Source organism: Miscanthus floridulus, chromosome 17 (assembly GCF_019320115.1).
Source record: "Miscanthus floridulus cultivar M001 chromosome 17, ASM1932011v1, whole genome shotgun sequence".
Lineage (NCBI taxonomy): Eukaryota > Viridiplantae > Streptophyta > Magnoliopsida > Poales > Poaceae > Miscanthus > Miscanthus floridulus.
In genome coordinates, this window is record NC_089596.1 from 97,299,438 (window position 1) to 97,320,556 (window position 21,119).

Below are 21,119 nucleotides of genomic sequence, written 5' to 3' on the forward strand. Positions count from 1 at the left end.
ACACTTATTAACCAAACAAGTATAAACAACCATATGGATCACTTGCATTGCATTTACCTTGAAAAGCATTTAAGTTCAAGAAGCTATATCTACAAATGCGAACTAGCAAAAACAAAAGATTTAGAACAGTGGCATGCCTGTGAAATCACGAAGAGGAATGGTTGTCGCCTCATGTGGGACGAATCATACTGTCAATCTGCAATGAGAACAATTACCATCAACAGTAGCTCAATCTCTGTTTGACGGACCGTTTGCATTACTTCTGGCGAAACCCGGAAATGGTAGCCCCTAGCCAGGCGGTAATTCGTACTACTAGGCTATCAAATACCGAACCGTTGAAGCTCATTAATCATCAAATCAGTCCAGCAAAAAAAAAAATCAGCGCCGTTCATTTTGATTCGACCTGGCTCCGCGCATACGACCTCAGCGGTGGAAATCACAGGAAAGCGATAAGAACTTCAGAAGGGCTAAAGTCTTAAGGCCATACCGCAGGTAGCGTACTCCGCGCGCGCGGGAGGAGACGAGGAGGTGTACGGCGCGGCCATGCCGGTTCCGCGGTACAGGCAGGCCCGAGGGGAAGGGAAGAGCCTTGCAGCAAGCGCCGGACGCGAGGATCGCCGCTGGTCGGAGTCGGGAGTGGGACCCGCGGGCGGGGAACGCCGGCCGAGGGGTTGTTGGGCCGCCGATGGTAACGATAGGCTGCTAGCTTTCACCTTACGATAGGCTGCTAGCTTATGCTTTTCGTTAGCCCAGGCCCACTAATGCTTTCACCTTATGAGCATGGAAACGGGCAAACGGCATCTGGGCTCCCGCCACCACCTGTGAGGCTGCCCGATGCCGGCCACCGCCACGGTACAGCGCCGCCGCCGCAGCCCGAAGAAGTTTCCCTACAGGCCAAAGCCCCCGCCGGAGCCGCACCCTTTCCTCCTCCACCTCAAGTCCCTTCCTTCGCCCGTGGCCGCCGCGGCCTCGCTCCTCTCCGCGCCGCGCCACCTCCACGACCACCCTTTCGCGGCGTGCGTGCTGTACCGCCTCGCGCGCGCGCGGCTCTTCCCGCTCATCCCGCCGCTCCTCACCGCGCTCCGCTCCCTCCGCGTTCCCGCTGCAGCCCACAGCGTTCGCCGCCCTCATCGACCACCTCGGCGCCGCCTCCCGGCCCGACGCCGCGCTCCTCGTCTTCCGCGCCGTCCCGGCCTTCTGCTCCCACTCCAACGCCACGTTCCACGCCCTCCTCCACTCCCTCGTCTGCAACTGCCGTGTGGACGCCGCGCGGGACATGCTCCCGGAGGCCCCTAAGCTCGGCGTCCGGACCAACGCCGTGTCCTACAACATCATCCTCAAGGGCGTTTGTCACCGGGACGGGTTCTCGGGCGCACGCGGGGTGGTCGACGAAATGCTCGCCCGCGGCGTGCGCCCCACGGTGGTGACGTTCAATACGCTGGTGGGGTCGGCGTGCCGGGAAGGGGAACTGGCCGCGGCGGAGCGGCTCGTGGACGAGATGACGCGCCGGGGTGTGGCACCGAACGCCGTGACGTACGCCCTGTTAATGCAGGGGCTCTGTGACGCCGGGCGGTATGACGACGCCAAGAAGCTCTTGTTCGACATGGAGTACCGAGACTGCCAGCCCGACGTGACGAACTACGGCGTGCTGATTAGCGCACGCGCGGCGTGCGGGGATGCCGGCGGCGTTAGGGGGCTGATCTCCGACATGCGCAAGCGGAAGCTGACGCCTGACGACGCGAGCTACAACGTCCTGATCAGGTGCCTCTGCGACGCCGGCAGGGTCGACGAGGCACATAGGGCGCTGGTCGAGATGCAGCTCAAGGATGGCACCGTGCCGAGCGCTGCCACCTACCGCGTCCTCCTCGACGGGTGCTGCGAAGCGCGCGACTTCGACCTGGGTCTGCGGGTTTTCAACGCGATGCTGGCGAGCGGCCATTGCCCTCTGGTTCCCACGTTCAGGCGCCTGGTGTGGGGGCTCGGCGAGGACGGCAAGGCCGAGGAGGCCTGCTTCGTCTTGGAGCAGATGGGGCAGAGGGGGATGCGGCTGGATGCACAAGGGTGGCAGTCTGTTGCTGCATGCGTTTGCAGCAGCAGCAGCAGCGCAAGTGAGATGAAGCTCGTCGATCATCTGGTGTCATCATCTTGACACTCGGTTCGAGTGACATTGTTCTGCTGCTGTATTTGACTTTGATAATCATCAGGAGGCAACCGCCGAATGTATCAAAACTTCTCTCTTTTTCAGCTTGTATGTTGCTCGTTTCACGTTAGAATTTAGCTGAGCCTAAGACATCCTCTCGACCTCTCCATTTTTGACCCAGGAAAGCCAAACTATAATATGGATTTTGAGCCACTTGCAATAGAGGCCCGCTAAAGTGAAAGATTACTGCTGCTGTGCTGCATAACCTAAACGGTTTCTGTGTCAGCAAACGCAATATCCTAACCGGTTGATCAATGAGACATTTCTCATGGGCAAAGATGTACAAGAGATTTTTTGACAAAATGGTTTATATATTAAGTCAATAGAATTCGTGTACAAGCCAAATCCTAGCTATTCCTTATACAGATTTCCCAATGAAATAAGCGACTGCACAGCCAACAAGTGCTCCTGCAAAAACCTGCAGTGACAAAAGAAAGAGAATGAAAACAATCTAAGGTAGAAAATAGAAGAAATGCAGAAACTTAACCCCCTAGATATGCAGCAACTGACAATTCAACAGTTGTATTAAGATACACATGCACCTAAAAATACTAGCCATGGGCCAAGAACCAAAGATTTGTTTTCTTGGTTAGCATGAAATATTCCAGATTAGATTCTGGAATACAAGGCACAGTTAAGGAGACAGCATTTGACCTGCAATGCAACATTTATAATAGAAACGGGCACCAAATCAAAGATGGATCATTCCACCACCAAGCTTCATTTCAAGAAGAGAACTCAACAAATACCATATTAACTATGTAAGGAATAGATGTAGGGATGCAAATGGGGGTTTATACTCGAACCCACAAATAGGCCACTTTAAGTGGACGGATCACGGACCACTTGCATCCATGAATAGAAGATAGGAGTATGTAGTAGAGCTACCTGAAGTGGACTGTGTCCAAGAGGTTCCCGTAGTGGCCTAAAGGTTGAAATGATTGGATGTTCTGGTGGGAAATCACAGACTATTTGATTCAACAACTGCAACAAAAGTTATTAGACTTAATTAGAAGACAGGCACCAATAGATAAAGTGGCGACATTCAACTGACAACACTGTGCAATAGAACAGTGCCTTATGCTTGCATTATCCATGGAAAATCACAAGCTTACCGCAGCTTGGCGACCTGTGTGCCATCGAATTCCTGATGCATCATACATTACCTATATGAAGAAAATGTAAGCTTAGGACATATTTTTTTAAAAAAAAAGGCAGCTAACATTTATTTATCTATAGAAAAGGGCTCATGTGAATATGCTTGCAACAAAACCTAGCTATTTTTACATTCTCTTTTTCCTAAATAATGATAAAATACTTAAGTAAACCAGGGGGAAACATATTAGTCATTAGTGCAGAAACTGCTTTAAAATGCAAATCCTGGCACGGTTTCAGAGTGAGTGATGGCACCAGCGGACATCAGCTGGCATGGTTCCAGAATGCAGAAGCTCTTATCCACAAATATAAAGAACTTTGTCAAATTGACATGCGAATGGCTTTGGCATGAAAGTGCATGGAAATGTACAACTGAAACAAAATGAATGTTGGCCACTAGTGCAAGTCAGCCACTGCCATAAAGGATGCCCATATTCATCATAAATAAAGTGGATGTGGAGCAATGTCAACATTATTATCTCCGATTATTTAAAAATAGGAAAGAAAGAAAGGAACATGCCCATGCCCAGCAAGGCTAATAGATCAACTATTGGTTGAATTTGTACTAAAAACCCTACTTTTATAAGCAATAGATGATAAATAAAAACTACTACTGTGTAGGAAGGAAATTAGATGGCAACATCTACAGAAAAGGAATGCTTCAAAGGTTGCAACACCCACATGCTTACAAAAAGAAATTCATGAGACCTGATTGATTTTAAGTACATACAACAGCAGCAAAAACCAATGCGAGGGCAAATGCAGAGCTATCTGCGCCTTCTTGTTGACCCACAGCGACGGCCAAGCTCCCCACAGTTGCAGAAAGAGATGACATGACTCCAGCTGAAGTAAGAAATTTCCTTGCATCCCACCTCTTCTCTTTTAACCTGCAATGTCTAGGAAGAACAAATTACAGATTACTGGAACGGCACTGCAAATTCTCTAGCTTAAAAACTCAATAGATTAAAATCTCAATAGTTCTGAACATCCAGCTATATCCAATCAGCCTAGCGTTAATGCCGCATAGTCTCGTTTAGAAGTAGTTACTGTTAAAAACATATCTAGGAGGTTAAGTTTGCAATTTGGCAAGTGGAAACAGTACAATTGAACTTTCAAGCCAGTAGTGCAATCAAAACTCATGCTGTGTGGCTGAAACAGGAAGTACCACTCTCGTGCAACATGTCTGTCAGGTGTCAGCCTTGCCCCAGTGTCATACTCGCATAATGACAAGAGTGATTCCTAACAAATCAGAGTTACTGCCATAACCCATGAGGTTACTGATGTGCTATACAGATGGCAATCTTCTCTACATCCTTACAACAAATGTCAGCGTTCATCACCAGCTCGATATTAAGCTTCGTGAAAGTAAAGTACATTCCTTGCTTCCACAACACATCACACGAGAGAAAACCCTCAATCCAAGCCTTCCGCAGGAGAGCGAGAGAAAACAAACAAACAAACAAACAAACTTTCCCGGGCCAAACCCCAACCCCGGTCGCAACCACCACCACCTAGAACGCGAACAACCAGCTATATCTAACCAGCCCTGCGTTAATACCACAAAGTCTCATTGAGATGTACTTACTGTTGAAAACATATCTAGGGGATTCAGTTTGCAATTTCGCATGTGGAAAAAGTACAATTGGACTTTCAAGGCAGAAGCAATCAAAACCCATGCTGTGTGTGTGTGTGTGAAGAAACAGGAAGTACCACTCTCGTGCAACATGTCTCAACCTTGCCTCAGTGTCATACTTTTTAATTGAATTTAGAAAAGCACATAATGACATTAGTAATTCCTAACAAACTGAGTCACTGCCATCCATACAGGTGGCGTAGTCTTCTCCACATCATTCCAACAAATGTAAAAGTTCATCTCCAGCTTGAAATTAAGCTTGGTGAAAGCAAAGTTCATTCTATCAATTTCAGGGGCATCATGCCTGTTCATGTGCCTGCAGTGTGGAATCTGAAAAATCCACCTCGGGTACACTTCTTTCTCTGGCTATTGTCGAAAAACAAAGTCTTAACCAGGGACAATCTTAGTGTTTGCAGGAAAGTTGATGACATGTCTTGCTTGCTTTGTAAGGAGAATGAGTCTGCTGTTGCTCATCTATTTTTTGATTGTGTAGTTGCCAAACGTCTTTGGTGCACTGTTTCTGAAATTTTGGGAAGGAATGTAGGTTTTGATTTCCTCTCTATAGCTCAGATGTAGCTTAGCAATAAGAAATTCATTGTGGAAAATGCATTTTGTGCTGCAGCCCTGTGGGGGCTTTGGAAACTAAGGAATAGCTTATGTTTTCAGGATTCCCGATGAAAAAACGAGCAGTGTTTACTGGTAATGATCTATGGGATGCTGCAAGGGTGGGCTATCCTTTGTCCTGCCGAAAAGAGATCAGAATACCACTCCAAGCTGATGGCGTTGAAAATGTTAAGCTCAAGGCCACTGACGATTGGCTGGCGACAGTGACGGGCCGAGATGATGAACGCCTGTTTCACCTGGCACTGGACTGGTCTGTTGGTGCTCCAGCCGAAGTTCAGAACTTACTGATCGATGACATGCCTAAGGTAAGTGATCTTCAGCAAGGAAAGTGGGTTAGCTTCCTTAATAGGAGAGATGAGTGGTTGATGTAAAGAGTGTGCCTGTTGTGGTGCCTTGCTGGTTTGCATCCTTTGAGTTTTTCTGGTACCTGAACTATGGGTTGTTACCCGAATGCTGTAAACTGTTGGTCTTTGTTCTAAATGCAATGGCCGGGGCTCTGCCCTTTAACTCTAAAAAAGCAAAGTTCATTCCTTGCTTCGACAACACATCACACGAGAGGAAACCCTCAATCCAAGCCTTCCGCAGGAGAGAAGATAGAAAAAAAAAACTAAACTTTCCCGAACCAAACCCCAAACCTGATCGCAACAACCACCACCACCACCTGAACGCGACCGACAGGGGACACGGGAGCAATCGCGTTGGAAGCAACGACCAAGTATCGATCGCCCCCGCGCGTTAGATTTAGATCTAGGAGAGGGGGAAGGGGGGAACGCACCAGATGGAGAGGAGGTTGACGAAGTTGGCGAAGGCGAAGGCAAGGAGGGCGACGGCTAGGGGCAAGTTGCCTCCGCCGCCCCCGCCGATAGCGCCCGAGCCCCCCGCTCCGGCAACCAGGTCCGCCGCCGCGGCCGCCCCCGAGGTGTCCGTGGACGGGGCCGTGCCGGCGCCCCCCGCGGCGGTCAACATCTCGCTGCCCCTCATGGCGCTGGGTTGGTAATCTGGCTCTCCCGGCTCCCGTCCGTTCCGCGCCTCGTCTCGCCTCGTCCGTCGCTTCGTTCGCTTGCAGGCAGTTTGTAGGGGCGGGACTCGCCGACTCGGGTTGGTACTTGCTGCCTGCCGAAGAGGGAGGGGGGGGACGTAAATTGCAAAGGCCGGTACTGTATTGGGCAGATTCATCTAAATCCTCGAACTACGAAATCGCACGTCTAGCCCCCTAATGTGTTTAAGTGATCACAGCCAGATTCAAAATAGACGTGATGGGGGGCTAGAAGCTGACATGGTCGTCCACGTGAACATGAGTTACACAGAAACCTCTGAGCTGAGCGGCCCACGGTCCGTGGTACGTAGGGTGGCAAAAGCATCAGTGCGACGCGACAGCTCAGTCGGCCGGCGATGGGTTCGTCGGCGGCCGTAGAGCGGCCGGCGGTCTATGCTACGCATGGACGCATACGTTGGTGGCGGGGCGACATGACACTCAACGCACCGCGGCATGGCTAGCCATGGGCTGCGACCATGGCAGCATAAGTTCATCGGCGTGGCGAGGCTGTTCCAGCGAACAGGGCCACGACGACTGGAAACGACGGGTGCGCACTAAGGGTTTACAGCGGACACAGCCGAGGCAGCGGTTGAGGCGGAGGAAGTCCGAGCAGGGCTGGACACGTGTGAACCGACAGATGACGGCGTTCCGAGACTAACACGGCGGCGTCATGTCGTCGACGATGAGGTTTCTGGCCAAACCAAGGAGAGCATCGTAACAAGGAGGTCAAGGGCAGTCCACCGGTGCAAGGAATTGAACTAATTCCAAGGATCGAGACTTACCCCCAAACAGGCTAGGGATTCAGCAGGGAAACGACCAGCGGCGAGGGAAACTCCAAATTCGTCATCTACAAGTCACGACCGACTCTCGATGTGGGTGGGGCGGCTAGGTAACTCCCATGGCTGCTTACTGGTGGAAGGAATTGGGTTGAGATGCTCTAGGCCGTACAAATTTGAAGAACGAAGGAAGCTCTGTTTTCGGCGTTAATGGCTCCGATAAGGCTGCCCCCACCATCGTCGTAGCCGGCGGCAGGCTACTACAGAGACCAGCTGCACGCGGTGGTGAGAAGCGTCGCTGGACGCGGCGGACACGAGTACAAAGCAGCCTATGGAGCCACGTCACTGCCCTGCACCATGCGCGCGTGAACCAAAGGAAACCGCGCCGAGAGCCGTGACATCACCGTCGTCCTTGCGCTTCTGAGCCAGTCACCGCACAAGCGCGCACGGCAGACCACGTCTCGCTCACCCTCGTGCCACACCTTCACCTCTCTCCCTCGCCGTCGTGCCCATGGGATGCACCCGCGCGTGGCCTCGCATCACCGCAGTGCCACTGGCGCCGAGCCGACGCTGAGCGCACGCGCACTGGGCGACTGGTGTGCATGGGCAAGTCGCCTTGGTCCACCTCCGACAGAGCCGAGACCACCCACGAGTTCGCCACCGCTCTTAGTTTCTTCCTCGCCACCTTGCTGCCGCCGGCAACTGCACCAACGGCAGCGGTGGCATGGGCCGCCGCCGATGGGGACGTTGTTAGAGGTTTTCTGCTTAACTAATGTCCACGTGGACGACTACGTCAGCTTTTAACCCCCATCATGTCTATTTTGGACCTAGATGAGATCACTTAAATACATTAGTGAGTTAAATGTGAGATTTCGTAGTTTGGGGACCCAGATAAAATCCGTCCAATACTTTAAGCACCGGCCGTGTAATTTACTCAAAAAAAAGTCCACAAGCGTGGTTATTACAAACTTGAAAATAGCAAAATCATGTGTTGCACTCAAACGACCTTTATAATGCAGTTTTTTTTCCTATTTTGTATATTTTTCATGTGAAAATGAAGTGATCTCTATAAAATTTATATTAAGATTTTTATAAAATTCCTATGTTTCAAAGTGGCCTTTAAATTATTCGTTTCTGGCTGAACTCCATGATCATTATGGTCCCGGGCCATAATATCTTATACACCATTTAGATGTAGACATTGGAGTCTCAAATTGAGGATTGGAATCACCTCCTGAATTTTGTTGTTTGGGTATCATGAAATTGAGGTTAGAATTGCAACCTCTCATACATTTGGTATTGGATTACAATTAGAAGTGGATTCTCCCAATACAGAGGGATAATGCTCTATATTGGTATTGGGTGAAATTGGGCCTCACCTCCCGTGTCTGGCTCTCTCCCAACATGTGCCCCCGATCCTCAGCGCCTCCCTCGCCGGTTGCCCTCGCCATTGCCTCCCCCGCTGACACCGGTCACTGCACCGACATTAACCTTGCCAATAAATTATTGGAGAGAGACATATTACAAGGACCCAAGTTTTTTTTTTCTATTTTAACGCTGACCTTGCCACCTCCAATGCTATTCTATCCACCTTGTCATCCTCCCCTCTAGACAAAATCTTCTCCCCTGACAAATTCACACTTGTTTTAGCGAAGATTTCAGGTGCTTGAAATATATAGGCATGCTTTCCTTTTGGAAAAAAAACCAGTTACAACCTTTTCATATCATTATGTGAGTAGATAAGCAGGGATCAAACCCTCAATTTTAAAAAAGTACTAAACAGAGGTTTGAGGTTTCTACATCGTCTTCTCTATACAGTGTTTCAACAGTAACTGGTATTTTCTCTCTTAAGGCATGTACAACAAGGGTTGTATCGACCGACACATTAGCCTCATCGATCGGATTGAGGAGACAGAAACACAAGCTTATGGCTCATTCCATTGATTGGTTGAACAAGCCGAGATTTCTTTTCCCACGTACAGAGGCTCAACAGGTCATTCTATCCTGTTGAACATATTCAATTGAATAAGCTCTAAACTTATCTATTGATGATTAACATGATTTATAGATAGGTTTTATTGAGCTTGCTCTTAAGGATTGTTGTTCTCTCCTTCGCCTAATAAAGATTAGATCAATGCAACAAAAGTCGTAGAGAACAGCGTAGCATATATATCATATCATCATATGAAATCTTTAGATCTTCCCGTCGGCTTCTATAGATTCAATGTTCCATCTACAGTCAATCCATCCCGGCCGTTCCTTCCTACGGATCCATCCCGGCCGTTCGTTGGCATCCTTATCCTCTCCACTTCCCGTCTCCCAGACCCGACGCTTCCCGGCACTTCTCCTCCCACCTCCGTCGCTCCCACCCCGCAGAACGCCGCAGCTTCCTCCGGCGCCGGCGCCGGCGGCAGCGCGCCGCCACCGCCCTCCGCGACCCCTCCTCCCTCCCCGACGTCGCGCCGCCGCTGCTTCGACCAACGCCGCCGCGGACGCCGCGACGCTGCAGCTCCACCCTGTCCGCCTCCACTTGATGACGCGCTCCGCCTGTACCAGCGACGGCGCTCCACCCTTCTTCACGGATCTGCCGGCCCGACGTTGCGCCGCGCCAGCACGTGGTCCCCAGCCTGGCGAAACCCTAGCGGCGCATCACGTACGCGCCGCTCTCCCCTGCCGCCTCCAGCCAACGCCTCCTTCGTTTGGCCTCGCCGGTCCAGCGCGCCGTCGCTGTCCACTTCACGCCCATCGCCGCCACGCCAGATGTCCCAGGGTACGGACCTCCTTCATTTTCGCCTGCCTTGCCCCTGCTCAAATCGATTCGATTCTGATGAATCCTCATGCTCTGGTCTTCTCGCTACGGCCACCACGGGTTCCATTTACCTGCTATGGACACCTCACAAAGCAAGAGGTCTAATACATCCATGTACAAAAATCTATTGTGTGATGTGTTTATTCCCACACATTGATGCCTTCTAGGTGTTTGCTGAAATGCCGAGGTGAATATGAAAGAGTCAAGACAAATAATTGACTTCGTGCACGATGCACCCCGGCAACAAATCATTGGGTTGTAATCTCTTGCAAATTTTATAGTGCCTTCTTTCCAACATGCATTTGGGTATATATATATATATATATATATATATATATATATATATATATATATATATATATATATATATATACCAAAATGTCATCTGTTCATGCACCAGCCCTTCAACCATCTATGTTTTTGTACAGGTGGCACGGAAATAGTCTAATGGCGTATTCCAGTTCTTTTCTTCGGTGTTGCCATGCACAAACCTAACCTAAAGAGCCTGCACAGATAGTTGGGTCACCACAAATGAAGGTAAAACCATTCCTTCTCTTGCTCCCATCTCAAACTGCCACTTCCCAGTGCTTTACAGTGACCAGTAGCCGACAATCCAGAACATTTACCATGTTACCTTACCGATTCTACATGTGTTGCCAATGCAGGTACCTTTCCCATTGCTATTTACATGCACTAATTTCCTACATGCTGCTCTCCTGCGGACAATCGTTGCAGAACTGATCTCAGGAAATGAGATTGTAGAGGTGCTCAAATGATAGCATAAAGGTGTTGTTGTCTTTATTGACGGTTCCATTTCCAGTTATGCAGAAAACATGCCATCTTAAAGTTATTCTTTATTACATCACTCTGCAACAGGAAAAAATGTCATCTCCAGTGTGTCTCACTGATGATTTTCTTGTCTTCTCAGTACTTACCACTTTCATATGCAGAGAGGTCGTGGAAATATCTTATTTGCATGACCATTATAGGATTGGTAAAATAGATACGCGATTAAAGTATCTGTCCTGGCCTTCCTGTTGCCACAGTTTGAAAAGGAATCAATTAGCCCTTACATATTTTGGGTGCTTTCCTCATTACTTTGCTTACTATCTCTTTGATTTTTCAGGCTGCAGATTAATTTGGGAATACATACCAGGATGCTGCACTGAATGGATCCATTGAAAAGCTCTACAAATTGAGTGGTAATCATTCTTGACGCTTCAATCGATGTAGTATTGCACCTGCTCCCAGCTTGGGTTTTCCCACGATAATCACAGTGACATGCTTCCTCATGTCCATGGCTCCACATTTTCTTTTACATACATATTAGAGTTAGGTGGTTTTTAACTTCCCTAGGTTTGTTCAACCAGCTCCATGTTTGTGTTAACAAGGAGCCAGTATCCACGAAAACCTTAATACGAAACGACATATGACCTTACTTAAAAATGTTTTGATGCATTTCTCAGTTTTTGTTCCATCAATGGACCACGAAACAAATCAGGATATTAACCATTATATATGTATTTGTTCTCTATTTTAAAATATCCCGTCTTAATATGCGAGCGATGCTTACAGTTACTGTCCTTACAATGTGTTCCATATTATGTTTTGGACAGGTTGGGAATTCTAGAATCATGGTACTAAAATTGAGATCGTCTTCAATCGCCGTCAGGTTTTTCCAAATTGTAGCAGCACACCAGACATATAGTTGCAAAGGTAATTCACTTTGCATTCATCCTCGCCTTGCACCCATCATGGCGACCGATCTCATCCTTCCCAAGAAACTTCAGGTGCTTAATGCCATATCCATCTCTCAGTCTACCCATTTTCCCTTATCTCCATGTATGCTTATATTATATCTCCCTATCTCCATGTAGCCTGAGAGTTGAAAATGTCAGCGGCCATCGGGCACACAAGAGGTCATGGTAAATGCTCTCTCTTTGTTCTGTGTCCTTCAATCACCTACTGAACAATTTACACTTCTAATTAGTGTACATGTACATCCAAGCTAGCCCGCTAAACGCTGAAAAGGCTAATCCTTTTTAATTTATATATTGAGCAGGTCCACACCCTGTACATAAAACTTTGACAGTAACGGTCTTGAAACACCATGGACTGATGTATCCACTTTACGTCTTCACCTTATTCTTCTTAAGGTAACTATCAATGCTCTTGCTATCAATTCAGCTGATTACAAACTGCAATAGGAGAGGGAAAAAAGGTCCTCTTTAATTTATATTCCTGCACACTCTTTTTTTTCTATGCTTGTTCTTAGCTATGTATTGGATTTGTCTTGCATGCGTATAATAACCACCCTCCCTAAATTTATAAATGGGCTTTACTGTCACTTCTCATGATTAAGATCTTCCAGTTTAGACATATACTGTCTATGCACACTGATTACAATTTTTTGTTATAATACCATTGCAGGGGTTAGTCTACATATGCCCAGCCCAACAATCATGTACCTATTTCAAAAGGTAACCAAATCACCTTTTCATTCAAACATACTTTAGGACGACAAAACATTTACTTTGGTTCTGCTAACTTCAAGCAATCTTTTCCAACGTACTGCTCCATTGCAATTTGTATACGACTGCGCTGCCCTGGGGGCATTTTCGAAACACTAGCTAATGTCGGTCCGTTTATCATTGCAGGGGTTAGTCCATATATGCATAGCCCAAACATCATGTGCGCGTTTCAAAAGGTAAGCAAATCACTTTACTTTAGAAATACAAAAACATTGCTTTGGTTGTACTTAAAGCCGTCTTTTCCAACATGCTGCTCCATCCCAGTTTTTGTAATACTACACTACCCTGGGAGCATTTTTGAATGTTTACCTGATGGTATTTTAGGTCAACGAATCCATGTCCTCAAAAGTTATTGCTATTCGTATACCAATTCATGCCTGTACGTTCCTCCTCATGCATTTGTCCCTTCTTACCCTGGTAATTTATTTTTATTTTTTCTGCAGTCACATTGTTTCATGCTACATTCCTATGATTCTGCAGCTGTTAAGTAGAATATGCTCCAGTCATATCACCCTCACCTTATATCATGAGTTCTTGCTTTCAAGGCTATATTGCCTTTTGTTCAAATAATTTTGCGATATCTTTGCTTGCCTTTTGTTGAAATGCTTCGTATGCGCACGTGTAGATGACCAGTCGTGTCCTTCCGATTCTCTTGCTGTTGAAGACAGTATACATGGATACACCATACGGGCAACAATTTCCTTACGCAATGAAAAATGCTTTCATCTGCGCTTTCGCTAATAATTATATATTTTTTGTGACTGATATTGCTATGTTTAATTAAAACCTTGGTTTCGGGACACCGCTTCCAATGGTTGCAGGTTTCAGAAACAGTTTGCCTGTTGCCAACTTATAAATCACATTCCTCTTTGTACCAACCAATGTCGCTCCTGTAAATATCGAATGGACAAAGCTGCTGTTATTCCAAACAGATTACTGTTAACCAATTCAGAAGTGTACTAACTTGCAACTAAACCGTTGATCTTTCCTTTTTTTTCATCATGCTCTGTTGTGCCCGCGGCAACGCGCGGGGACCCTGCTAGTTTATTTTAGGGTTAATTAGATCCATGCCATTATAATTTTCGACAGAGAAACGCCATTACTATTCGTTTATTTTAAAGTATGTCATTACAATTTTTCGCTTTCCATAAAAATGTCACTGAATACATATGGACACAATTTGAGTCTAGCTGTAGGCGTATACGAAGACGTATATTTCATCATCCACACGCGGGTCTCACATGTCATCTTCTTCCTCTCTCCATCCCGACGTGGCCACGGCCACGGCGAGCAGCAGCAGCACGCATAGCCATGGTGAGCCGGAGCTCCTCCGCCTTGAGCTCCCGCGCTGCCATGGCGGACGGAGCTCCCACGCGGCCATGGCGGACGCCATGGTAGGCGCAGCTGGCGGGCCAGAGCTCCTCCGCCTAGAGCAGCACTAGTAGCAGCCCTAGGGGCGAAGCTCCAACCGTTGGAGCGTCGGCTCCGCGGACGGGGACGATGGCGTGCCCGTCTCCAGCTCCGGCCACCGCGAGAAGAAGCTCCGCCTCGTCAAGTCGTCATGGGGCTCCACGAGCTGCTGCTGCTTGCCCATTCCTGGTGGCGCCAGCAGAGCTCAAGGCGCGGGAGCTTCGGCCCGCCATAGCTGCATGCGAGCTCTACCCACCATGGCCGCGCAGCAGCTCCGCCCGCCATGGCCACGCCGGGGCTCAAAGCGGAGAAGCTCCGGCCTGCCATGGCCACACGCGCAGCAGCCGCCGAGACCACGTGGCCACGCGGGCGAGCAGCAGCAGCCTCCTCCAGTCGCCCCCATCCCTCCACTCCTTCCATCGAGCACACGGCCAATGGCGGCTCTCGCCCACACCCCTTCGATGCGCCCATCAGGAGAGAGATGAGGAGAGGAAGAAGATGACAGGTGGGGTCCACGTGTCAGTGACAGGGGAGATGAAATATACGTCTTCGTATATGTCTGCAGCTGGGCCCAGGCTATGTGCATACGTATTCGGTGATATTTTTGTGGGAAACGAAGAATTATAATGGTATACTTTAAAATAGACGAATAGTAACGATGTTTTTTGTAATGATATGAATTCAATTAACCCTTTATTTTAACTTTGGCAGCTAGATAAAATGTGATAGGCTGGTAGCATAGGATTGCCACGTGGGACGTTTGAATGTGATGTCCACCTGCCCCAGAAGCTGCCTGCCTGGCACATTGCCGACACTGGCAGGATTCCATCGTTGCTTTTCCTTAAAGCGTACTTTTTCAGCGAAAGAACCGTATTTTTCTCGTATAATAAATTAGTACTTTCAGATATAACTTATCAGTCAAACTAACAGAGAGTCAAGACACACGTTTTCTGTTTTTCCCTAATCGCGATACACGGTACTGTACTTGACACTAGCTGCCTCCGTCCAAAAGAATAGCACGAAAGCGACAATATATTATACATAAAATATACTTTCGAATAGCACGTACCAAAGCACATCTGAAGTGAACCGGGACCTCAAGTGACAATGTGACATCGACTGACAGACAACCACACAACAACCACATTCTGCAACTCTGGGTGTGCAGTTTACATAGAACATACACAACAGAAATGCTAGTAGCGTAGACACAACAGCACACGTTTTTATTCTGACGAAGATCCTCTACTTCTAGGCTGAATCACCGGTCTAGAAGCAGGGCCACAGCCACAGCCACAGCCACAGCCATTCTTATTCCGAAGAGGCCTATGATGCCAGGCCAAATCACTTGGTCGCAATGAACAGCCCCCACCTCTGCTCACCGGCAGAGCTCCGTTTCAGCTTCGCGTTCCAGCCGTTCACAATGTCGTCATAGTCCTCCTGCCAACAGGTGGAATTGAAGAAATCAGAGGTGCAGGCGCCCAAAAAGAAGCATAAGCACAAGTTAGGGAAGCCATGAAGCAATAAGCTCCTCGATGCATCACCTGGGTGAAGTCTGCCAGGAAAGCCTCTTTGTTCTTTTCAACTTCACCTAGCTCCCTCCGTAGCACATTCAGGAACTGAAAAAAAATAGCATATGGAAATGGGTTAAATATTGATGACATAGTTGGTTCCTAAGAAAATTGAAGGCATAGTGGTAAAACACAAGGTTGAGGTCATGTATCATTGTATCAAATCTTCTCTCAACTTAAAAAATCAAAGATATTCAACCCCTTATATCAGTTTTCGACTTCAACAAGCATTATAATAAAAGGAACTGCTCAACAACAAGAGGATTTTCAGACAGGGAGATAACCTGCTCAGTGCGATCTTCTGCAATGACATCATGAAAACCAGCATCCTTGAGCATCTGGGTTGTCATATAACCAGTCGTTAGAGGAGCTCACCCTTCTGATCCAAATATTCCAGTTCAACTAGACAGATAATTCGTGGCTGTAACAGTAGAAACAAACCTGTCCATAAGCCTTCACGTCGTGAAGGTCATAACCTCTCTGCTTAATGTACGCCGCAAATTCCTCTGATGGTTTTCCAGGATTCTTACAGTAGTCACTGATTAGGACTTTGCCACCGGGTTTTAGCCATTTGAAGAAGCTTCTGAACAGAGCAGGCTTGTCCTATAAAACAAAGCAGGGCATTTGTCAGGAATATGGATTTTGATGCTAACTTTAATCTTCAGATGTCATCAACAATCTAAAGGACGGCATCTCAAATATTTTTTCCTGAAACCAACTTCGAGTACATTTGTCAATTTGGTATATATACAAGGATCAATAGGAGTGACACAACTTAAGTTCTTTTCATCTGAAGATGCATTCCTTCTATTCCATTCCATGATATAACTGTGGAAGTAAGTACTAATTACTTACAAGGAACATCATTGAATTGTACAGAATAAAACATACTTGTATGTGAAGGATGGTGTCACGGCTGTAGATGACGTCGAAACTATTTTCTGGGTAATCCTTTGTGGTGCAATCAGCAACTTCAAATTCAACAGAGCACTTGCGTCCAATGGCACGTTCAATTGCAAATGAAACCATGTTAACCGAAAGATCAATACCAAGAACATGGACATCATAGTTTTCAGCCATGTAAAAGTCGCCGCCTCCAATTCCACATCCGACATCAAGTACTTTCTGGCCAGGTTTAAGATCCAGCATGCCCACAAATTTCTTTGTGGTCTCTGTTCATGAAACAGGTATATTGTGTGATTTATGTATATCATAAATGATTGGCGAGTTAACAGTAAGACAAGGCGTGGGCTCACTGACTCCACCAGTGCTCACAAAACCTTCACCAAAGACACGCTCATAACGTAAGATTCCACTTATTTTGTATTGCACGTTGTCCAGAAATCTTTGAAAATCTCTGTCTTCTGTTGATTTTACCTTTTCCCATAACCAACATATCTGTTGATATTATTTACTTATGCTAGTCAGTAATTTCAATTTGACTGAAACAACACAAGAGTTGACAAGCACATTCAAGAATAACAAAGTACCTGATTTTGATTCTTTTTGTTTTTGACATAAGCCCCAATACATTTACAAGTCACTAGAGAAAGTTCAAAAGAACCTCCATCTTGATCAAATGAATGGCCCTCTTTAAATACCTGCGTACATAAAAATATTAGCTACTGGAAAACAATGATAGAGTATGGTTTATTAGTGACCAACTGACTGTATATATGAAAGATAAAACCCAGCTCTTTTGTACCTTAGTATAAAACCTTGGTTCTCGATAGTGTGTTGGGTTCACCTTCCTTTTGGAATCTCCAGATTGGTGAAAACATGATTCTCTAAAGAAAATATGGCCTCCGACCTTTAACCATTTTACCATTTTCCCCATAAGCTTTTCGACCTATAATATGAGATAACAGTTAAAAACTTACAGTAAAGAAAAGCGAGGTTTTAAGTTTGGATTTTTTTTCCAAAAAAATCTTTAGACCTTTCGAGTATGGCTGTTGTTTATTGAAGTGAGACAAGATGAAAGATGGAAGAGATTGGTGCATGTAAATATTTTATACTTCTTATAAAAGGAGAGAGTGATCATAGCGCACCAGCATTCATAACTCATAAGTATTTCCGGTTCTTACCTCCTCGTCTGAAAGGTACATTAATAGCCAGTTTGAAAATATCAGATCAACAGAGTTATCTTCAATCTTCAAATCGTTAGATGTTACATCGGCACACTTGAAGCTTATGTTCTTGTGATGTCCATTTATGCTTTGATTCTACAAGAAGAGAAAGAAGTGAAAACTTATGTAACTAGGCACATAAGTATTTTCAGATGCATGAGAATTCAGAGGTAGAAAATCCACCTTCTTAATCACACTTTCAATAAAATCTAGTGCTAGAACGTGCCCAGCTTCTTTTGCCAGATCTCCAGTAAAGCGTCCTATTCCAGCACCAAGTTCTAGAACTGATTTCCCTTTGTAAGAAGGAAGCAAAGACAGGATCTGCAGATCAGTAGTGAAAATTAACCCTCCAGGTAAATAATATTAAATAGTGTTTTTTGTTTTGACAAAAAGGAAGGAAGAGCAAGAAGCCATGTCTTAGTTAAACAATGTTTTTGTGAAAAAAAATGTTCAGTAACAATTTTGTTATTCATTTATTATGATAATATGTGGCCGTAGCAAAAGCAAGATCTATCATGTAAGTGACCACTTGGAGGCTAAGTGACATGGAAATCATAATAGCTACTAGTAACAAAATAATGGGGGCAGTTTCAGCGTGAGAGGACCACATGTTGGGAAGGTGGACGAGCTAGATATTTTACAACACAGAGATGTAGCAGTAGGACCCTTGCTTTCACTAGTTTCAATTATAATACTATGACCTCATAAGCGTCCAAGTCAATTGTACCGGTTCACAATTATTTATACAGGCCACATCTCTGTTGAGCTCATATTAGCAAGCACGTTGGCCATCGTCAAGCCACATCACAAGCACCAGGCACCATTCTAGTGCAATTGGCTAATTGGCTAGGTGTCTACTCTTGAGGAAGTTACAGTTTTGAAGCAGTGATCTGCTGGTCTTAGGACATAATTGGAATGGAACATAAACACTCAAAAAGCAAGTGTCAGCATCAGTGTCTCTGCCTCAGCTGTCAGCTCTAGTGCTTTGTTCCAAAAAAAAAAACACGTTTTCATTGATCAGTATCTCGCCGATGTGACTGTCCTGAAAAAAAATTACTGTCCAATTATGAACATTTCAAGCAGTTGCTGTCAACTTTTTTTTTCCAGGGGGGTGAAAAGAGACCACGCCAAGCCATTACAGCATGGACCAATCATTTTTCTGCATCCAAGATATGGCAAGATTCCGGTATGGACAGAACATAACCCACAAAAGTTAATCATTCAGGAGGCATCAACGGAAATGACTGATAATACGAAGAAACGAGGGCGAGAGTAAGAGGAGGATGTTTTCATGCAGCACCTCGGGTCGCTCATCCTTGTCGAGGTCGGCGGCGCGGGAGTCGAGCATCATGGACTCGACGGTGAGGTCCTTGGAGTGCTCCTCCCAGTAGCTCTTCTGCACCTTGCGCTCCACCTCCCCGATCCCTGCATGCACGACACAGCTCCGCCGTCAGCACCGCCCAAAATAAACCCAAAACCCATCACCCATGTCAGACCGCATCAACCTGCCCACCACCTGTTCGACCCGGCACTACGGCGAGAAACAGTGAGCGGATCGGCCGCGATCCGCGGGCCAGGCTCGCCCGTCAACTTACCATTCGTAACGGACACCACGGGGACGCCATTCGCAACGGCCACCACGGGGACGCCGACGGCGGTGTCCATCTCGACTCCTCTTCCTTTCGGGCGTACGGACGGTGGTGTGGTGGGTTTTATTTCTTTCTTTCTGTTCTCTTTCGTTGTTGTCTACGGCGTTAGAAAGCTGCAGTAACGCGAGAAGAGCCGGATCGAGGGGCGTGTTTTCGGTTGCGCTGGTGGCGTGTGCGGGCTGGAGCGCGTTCAGGCGCCCTCGACGGCGAGGCGGGAGCGGGAGAAGCCGCGGGAGCGGCAGTTGTGGGCGAGGCCCCGCTGCTGCATCAACCAGATCACCAGCGCCCGACCGCCCGGACCGGACCAGCGCACGCGGCGGCGGGGGAACGGGAGCGGGTCGAGAGGACAGGGGGGGTCAGGGGACAGGCTGGGGAGGTCCGCTCGCCGGGTGGAGATGAGAGTGGAGTGGGCTGCCTCTCTCTGCCTGGTGTGATGGGTGAAGGGGAAGGAGCGGCGAACGGGTCCTGCGGAGCGGGGCGGGGCTTTATAGCCGCGCGGCGGCGGGGCTCGGCGGTGGGGTAGCGAGAATCCCCGTGGAGATCTGGGTGGGGCAGGGCGCGCGCCCTCGGTCCTCGGATCGCCTGCTCCCGTTGGAACAGGCGAACAGCCGCGCTGCGCGCGCTCGTCTCCAGCTCCAGCGTCTCTCGTTCGGTCTCGGTCTCGGTAATTGATGATTGATCTCTGCAGCGTGCCTGCGTCCCAGTGCGGGTGCGGCCGAACTGAACGGCCCAGGCAACTGCCGCCGTGCTGCTACGTTCTATGGCTACCAGTCTACCGGAGCTAGCTAGCTGATTGCACATGCATGGCAGCATGCATGCGCTCCGCTCTGCCCAGGCCCCAGGACGGCAAAAAGTTTCGCATGTCGGCTTTTTTCATTCAATCAAGATTCAAGAGAAGAAGAAGAAAACAAAGGAAAGTTGTGCATGTTTGCAACAATTCAATCAACAGAGTTTATGTACCATCTGTAATGTGTTGGGTATTTGGTCGGCGATGCTTGCTGGCGTGTTTAGGGTATGTTTGGATGCACCAGCTAAATTTTACCCGGCTTTATTTAGCTGCTAGATATTCAAACAGCATAGCTAAAAGATCAGCTAAAGTTTAGCTATTTCAACCTAGCTAAAGCCAGCTAAAATTTAGTTGAGTCTATTAGTTGGAGTATCTAAACACGCCAGCTAAAATTTAGCTGAAAAACTTTTAGCTGGCTAAAGTTTTACTTTGAAATTTAGCTAGCTAACTTTATTTGGGTGCATCCTAGTCTGCCTTTGTTTTTTAAAAAAAAAAATGGTTAACTCGCTTACATATATCACATATATATATATATGGCATAACAGCTGAGATAATAACATGCAATAGTTATTATCTACATATCCAAACTAATGTGTAAACATAAAAAAAAATATCACTGGTTCATCACAAACCAGTTGGTTTGACTGTTCGCACTAGCGATCTGTTAAGACTGTCTCCAACCAGGTAGGCAAACGGCGACGCAAACGCAAAATCCATCGTGCACAATGTTTTGCGTCCTAAAATCACGCTCCAACGGACGACGCAAACAAGGCAGCCATTTTGCCTCGCAGGCGAGCCGGAAGGCAAAAACG

General features: G+C 47.2%; 2 protein-coding genes, 1 long non-coding RNA gene and 1 pseudogene across 17 annotated transcripts; 2 read left to right on the forward strand and 2 right to left on the reverse strand.

The window, feature by feature from the left end:
* The first annotated feature begins 493 nt into the window (after window positions 1–493).
* On the forward strand, window positions 494–2,158 carry LOC136517337 (pentatricopeptide repeat-containing protein At1g07740, mitochondrial-like; annotated as a pseudogene).
* A 273-nt stretch (window positions 2,159–2,431) lies between these two features.
* LOC136517338 (uncharacterized) lies at window positions 2,432–6,732 on the reverse strand. Its single transcript, XM_066510888.1, has 5 exons — window positions 6,388–6,732; window positions 4,086–4,242; window positions 3,316–3,366; window positions 3,089–3,184; window positions 2,432–2,618 (listed from the first exon to the last, which is right to left on the reverse strand). The coding sequence occupies exons 1-5, from the start codon at window positions 6,591–6,593 to the stop codon at window positions 2,559–2,561; spliced, it is 570 nt and encodes a 189-aa protein (XP_066366985.1). The 5' UTR covers window positions 6,594–6,732; the 3' UTR covers window positions 2,432–2,558.
* Window positions 6,733–9,239: 2,507 nt separating this feature from the next.
* LOC136514900 (uncharacterized) lies at window positions 9,240–13,733 on the forward strand. 15 transcript variants are annotated; one of them, XR_010773885.1, is made up of 11 exons: window positions 9,241–10,194; window positions 10,401–10,488; window positions 10,662–10,770; window positions 10,899–11,435; window positions 11,850–12,023; window positions 12,111–12,158; window positions 12,296–12,389; window positions 12,664–12,713; window positions 12,891–12,940; window positions 13,089–13,181; window positions 13,390–13,733. It is a non-coding gene; the product is annotated as an uncharacterized lncRNA (long non-coding RNA). The 15 variants fall into 15 exon arrangements; XR_010773886.1 differs by having other exon boundaries at window positions 9,242–10,194; window positions 13,089–13,143; window positions 13,586–13,733; XR_010773876.1 differs by having other exon boundaries at window positions 9,240–10,194; window positions 12,891–13,181.
* A 1,561-nt stretch (window positions 13,734–15,294) lies between these two features.
* On the reverse strand, window positions 15,295–19,974 carry LOC136514899 (phosphoethanolamine N-methyltransferase 1-like). The gene is made up of 12 exons (XM_066508609.1): window positions 19,467–19,974; window positions 19,172–19,296; window positions 18,055–18,192; window positions 17,830–17,967; window positions 17,451–17,594; window positions 17,236–17,346; window positions 17,002–17,143; window positions 16,637–16,917; window positions 16,187–16,348; window positions 16,030–16,083; window positions 15,719–15,793; window positions 15,295–15,614 (listed from the first exon to the last, which is right to left on the reverse strand). Exons 1-12 carry the CDS (start codon window positions 19,534–19,536, stop codon window positions 15,519–15,521), a joined length of 1,536 nt encoding a protein of 511 aa, XP_066364706.1. The 5' UTR covers window positions 19,537–19,974; the 3' UTR covers window positions 15,295–15,518.
* Between the last annotated feature and the right edge of the window lie 1,145 nt (window positions 19,975–21,119).